We start from the raw sequence: 5734 nt of genomic DNA, 5'->3' as shown, positions 1-5734 counted from the left end.
TCGAGCGAGGAGGAGCCGTCGCGATAATACCGCCCTACCCCCCTCCGGACAGCGGCGCCGCGTTCCGGTGACAGCGGCGCGGAGATCGATATAATGGAAGGCGATTGTGCGTTGACTTTGTTTGCGCACCGTGCGGAGCGTGTGCCAAACGCGATTTCGCGCGAATTTTCGAGCCGCGATCGATCGCCGCGTGCCGCTGACAGCCACGTGCCACGTCGAAATCACGGCGTGGCAGCCCGCGCGACGTATTTAGGCCGTGCCGCTCAAGACCGAAACTTTAATACGCTTTTAATACATCGACGTTTCTAAAATATTCGCTTTTCCAACTCGATTATATTGATGGGAAAAAAAAGAGAGACCCCGTCCACTCGGGGCAAGTTGGACCTCTCGGAGTAATTAGTGTACCGCCTAATTGTTTTATAATATCTCGTAACTTCCTGGCAGCATTGCGATTTGTTAAAGCATATCGATTTGAATAAATATTCATTTCACACGCTCGATATACATTTGTATCAACATTATCCATACCCGATAATATTCATATTCGTTATAAGAAATACGTATGTCTATATCGTATATGACTATACGCGTTCAACTTAATAAATAAAATAAATTATATTGTTATTAAACGGTAGGTATAGCTGTGTGGATATTCCTAAAATATCGCAATCGTCGCATTATCGATCTTCGGCAATTAGAAATAGCGTGAGATTAGTCCGGATATCGATTGGCAACAGATAAGTATAGACAAACACGGAGAGACCACGTGGAGTCTCTGGATATCGCTTAAATTTAAATCCCGCAACGAATCGATCTGCAAACGGAGCGGACAGTGTACACAGACGAACTGTGATACCCACTCGGAAGTGCCTCCTCTTCGTGGACTAACTTTACTTTCTCGATTCTGTTTGCTGTTTCGATCGTAGAATTATTTATCGACTCTACGCTCCCGATAATAGAAGAATCTAATTATTTGACGTCGCCTGCAATTTAATCTCCCGCGCGAATTACACGCAAATTCATTATGCAATTCTAAACTTGATTCCATTGCCCTTTTCGACGCAGGATTTATGTATAAATGGGTACGATAATATGATCGCGTCGAGATAATATTGTTACGCGAGACGACCGGGATAATGACGAAAGGGGGATATAGTTTTGGTGGCTCACCGTGATGACCGTGCACGTGATGCGTGTCCGGCAGCGGTTTGCCCGACAGGTAGTCCTGCTTGCAGACAAACTTGTTGTCGTCCAGGACGTAGAGCTCCTCGCCGGTGCTCATCTGCTTCCGACACACCAGGCAGGTGAAGCAATTCAGGTGGAAAACCTTGTCCCTCGCTTTCCTCACGAGGTCCTGCGGGTTTATCCCTTGGAGGCAGCCGCCGCATTTGGTGCCGTATCGCCTAGAAGGACATAATACAGATTTATCGCTGGTGAGCCGATGAAAGGGCGGATAATGAGCGCGTGGGTGTCCCAAGTGCCGAGGAGCCCGTTCTTGCGCTCCGCAAGGAAGCACAATTCTTCCAAGGAAAAACAAGCTCATCTTAATTCTCTTGCAGCGAATTCGGTTGCTTGCACCGAGTACACGCACTTAAGGGTTGTTTACGGTCAATTCTTATATTTAAGAATCATCTTAGAAATGAAATACTTTTTAGCCAGTAATATGATCTATACTGCATCCGCACGAATCCTTTTTTGCTAGATAGTTTTTGAACGTTTATTTAAGACGATCTTAACTATAAGAATTGACTACGAACAAGTCTTGGTGCGCACTCGGTGCAAGAAACCTAATTCGCTATTAAGCCAGTGACACACGATACTATTTTTTCTACTGGCTTGCTTACGAAAATCAATAAGGATGCACAGTTTTAAATCAGGTGACTTAAAGCTTAAGCCAACGGCACACGGTACTATTTTTCCTACTGGTTTGCTTACGAGAGTCAATCAGGATTTAGCCTCAAGAGTCACGTGGGCTTTAGACTCTAAATATAAAAATTAACATCGCAACGCTCGTTGAAGTGCGAACCGAGACTGACGACGCATGTTAATAGAAATTAAAGTGCACGCCAGATTGACCGTGAGACCGAAACGTCGCTCGTCCGGTGTCAGCTGCGAGTTGGCGCCACGGCGGAATTTCCGCGGGGGAGGGAAATTTCTAAACTATAGCTAGACTACAGTAATCCTGTTTAATTTTCCAATTTTTCTCCAAAACTCATCCAAGTTGGAGACGCCTCGCGAGATTGTTAAGCAAGATTGGTATTAAGCATAAAAGGTAAAACCGAAGGAAGTTAATCATAAGTGTACCTCCGATTCCGCAATTTTTCGCACTTCCCCTCTTTTTCGCGCAGGCATGCCCTATCCCGCGACGTTGTAATTTCACCGTGGCGCGTTAACGCGAACCCCTAATCATTAAACCGCAAGTATCGCCACGCAGCGTGTTATTATCACACGTACGACGCGGCTCTCGGTCATTTTTTTCCCGCGGGTTGCCACGGATCATATTTCTCAGCTCGATAACAGGCCTTTCACGGAAAATAGCGAGGCGCGATCTTTTTTAATCTGCAATTTACGGCGCGAAACTCCGTGGCGTCGTACACCGAAATTATTTTGACGTCGTCCACGGGAAGGGTTGGCGCACGCCGCGCTCGATAAATGCCCCCCGACTGCTCGAGTTGACCGTAGAGCGGCTATACTGATAGAATGTGAAAGTTACAAGTTCCGTTTGTAACTCAGTCGGACCGCAAATGTCGATGAAAGAAATACAGCGCTTTTAAAGAGATGGCGGTTTAATGTTCCGATCCGGCATAAAAGAGCCGAGGCCCTACCGTGTCGTAAAAACGCGCGCCGCCGGTCCGCCCGATATTTTTTTCTTCCTCGCCGTATCGTTAAGCACCTTGCTTTTTTCAGACGCCTTTCTGATCTCTCGTTAAACGTTCCTCCACTTCGTCGTTGCGTCATCGAAAACTTAAATCATCCAAGTGTTACCACGACTATTGTACAGATGGGCCCTCGAGAGAGAGGGATGCAAAATTATTAATGAATTGAGCAAATCATATTGTGAAATTGTAATGAACGATTAATAGAGGAAAGTCCTCCATTGTGAGATAGGATTCTAATACGAGACAGCAGGTTTTCAACGTCCAAATTCAATCACAAATCAATTGCCCACTAAGCAGATTTCACTCCAAGGGCAATAAATTCATGGTGGAACCAACAGGCGATGCCAGTTAACTTATCTCCTCCTATATTAGCAGCCTGTCTCATACTAGAGCACTTTCCTCTACATAAAACTGACCGCACTCAGAAAATCGAAACAAACTCGAGAATTATATTATATAAGAGAATGTTAGACAGTTTTCCTATGTGTGTGCGTTGTCAAAATAAAACTCTTAATAAAAGAGTGAAATTACATACATCATTTAAAATTATACAGTTAAATATATAAATTATTAAAATTATAAGATTATGGGGGAACCGAAAGACTGGGCAAACTTTCGCAACTTTTCCGGCCGGCGCGTTTCTGAACCGAGCCGGAACAATCGTCAGATATAGGTATATCTGTGACTGTATCATTACGGTGGCAGAAGCCACACTCTTCTAACTAGCAATCCGGATCGATCTAACTATAGCAATCACGCAATTAATTATAGCAATTAGCCGGGGCCCTTAGGGCTGGCGTGTTCCAAGGAGCGGACGTCTCAATCGATCCCCCTCTCCATCTCGTCGTCGTTATGCCAACAATAAACAAGTTAAACGCGGATGGCAGATCGCCGAAGAGATCACGAAATCGGTCGCTTATTAGCAATTCGGTAGGGCGATACTTATCGACCTTTAGCTTTCGATACTTTGTAATCTACGCCGTTAACAGCATCAATCAAAGGAGCGGAGATTGAAAATCATAAGAGTTAAGCGTTATCTCGCAAGTAAAAAAATGAAATATCCTCTTATAAATCTTTTTTTCTCCCGTAAACTCACTTTTATTATCGCAATTTATTTCTCGTATTGCACGCTACATTTCCGTTTAACTGTGAAAAGCAAATTTTGTTTTATTATCATTTGCGATTTGGTTTTAAATCCACGCAGTCTTTTGTAAATTTAATTTTTAATGTCTACTTCACAAATGGCTACTGAAATTTCAACGTTATCAATTCCTCACAATCGTTTAGTTTACAAACGTTAAAATGGACTTGTAAAAAAAAAAGAAACAAGGAAACGTATGTAATATACAGCGCGTGCCGTGATATTAATTGCAATTTTTTTTTCAACTTGGATTTCTCATTCAGCACAGCGTTATTATCGCGCAATCGACCATAAAAAGTACGCGCTACCCGTAAAGCGCGTAGAAATAGGAGGCGCAACGCCGGGGAGCCGTGACCCGGACGCCGCTTGAGAGTCATTGTTAGCCTAATTGTTCTCGGTGTACCTGACGGCCACGGCGCGCTCGCGCCTAGGTGCGGTGTGCATCGACGTTTGAGCGCACAATAAATCCCGCGGAATCTCCCTTTATTGACTGCTGCCGGGTGCCGTATCAAGCGACCCAATTCGCCGCGCTTTATTACCAAGTGGACGCGCGACGTCCGACGGGAATGCAAGTGCAGACCGTCTCTCGCGATGTGTCGAGGAAGAGAGAGGGGGGAGGAGAGAGAGAGAGAGAGAGAGAGAAGAAAAAATACAAAAAGAAACGCGCTCGACGACCTTAAGACCTGTGTCCACGATGCTAGAACTTACAATTAGTCCCAGTTCTAGTTTCAAGAAATGTGTAGCCAATCAATTTGCAGCTATTCCATAAAAGCTGCAAGTTGATTGGCTAAACATTTCTTGGAACTAGAACTCGGACCAAATTCCAGCATCGTGGTTGCAGGCCTTAACACTTACGCTCCGTCTTTACCTACGAGTGCCACGTCGTTGATCGATATCAACGAATTCATTGAACCATGCGAAACCATTCAACGCACCTCCAATCCCCGCGTGCAGTATCATCAAACCCATCCAAAAATCGCGGTACGCGTGCAATTCGAATGAGGAAGACTTTCATCTCGCGCATGGGAGGTCAGGTGGATCAACGGAGGGGAATAAAAATATTCGCGATTCGTCACACACGGCAAATTGTGACATGCGAAAGTCGTGCGTGATTGACTGCGAAAGGGCATCGGATGGCTAATTTGCCTCTAATGACAATTAAATATTTCAGCTAGCGGCAGCGCGCCATATAATGCGAACAATGAATTAAACTACAGATGCTAAACGAATTGATTATTAGGACGTTTCGCGAACGGCGCATTTGCGACAGCCAAATAAACGCGAGCGTATTCCTCATTCTTTTCTTTTTTCGCGTGTTACATTCGCACGTACGCGATCCTAATGAGTTTTCCCGGGATTTGTTGCGATATTAATTACCACTGCGCCGCCGCGTCTCGCGTAATTCGACACCATCGCCATTTAACAGACGGATAGATCTCAAATGCGCGTGAAGCCATTGACGGATCGGCAATTATTCATCGTGCTCGTCGCACCCAAGAACTTGACGCAACGCGCAGCTTCTTTCTCTAATCCGCTTCGCATACCGCGAGCGTTTCTGCGAGGTTTCCCACCGCAGCCTTTAACCACCTTTGAAATATTTTACGTCTCGCGGTTGACGTGCATCTCGCGAAAAGGAAGAATGAAAAAGAAAAAAGAGAAAGAGAGAGAGAGAGAGAGAGAGAGAGAGAGAGAGAGAGAGAGAGAGAGAGAGAGA

At 45.0% G+C, this 5734-nt stretch overlaps 1 protein-coding gene across 1 annotated transcript in view; it reads right to left on the bottom strand.

Moving 5' to 3' along the window:
- The window catches only part of LOC105568869 (LIM/homeobox protein Lhx5), a 38194-nt gene that overhangs the window by 10297 nt on the left and 22163 nt on the right, over positions 1-5734 (bottom strand). Inside the window, exon 3 of the mRNA XM_012024873.1 lies at positions 1171-1403. Coding sequence (XP_011880263.1) covers positions 1171-1403 — 233 coding nt within the window. The remainder of the gene's footprint in view (positions 1-1170; positions 1404-5734) is intronic.

The sequence above is a fragment of the Vollenhovia emeryi genome, unplaced genomic scaffold (genome assembly GCF_000949405.1).
Source record: "Vollenhovia emeryi isolate VEMERY1.0 unplaced genomic scaffold, V.emery_V1.0 DF939127.1, whole genome shotgun sequence".
NCBI lineage: Eukaryota > Metazoa > Arthropoda > Insecta > Hymenoptera > Formicidae > Vollenhovia > Vollenhovia emeryi.
This window is presented reverse-complemented; position numbering and strand designations above follow the sequence as displayed.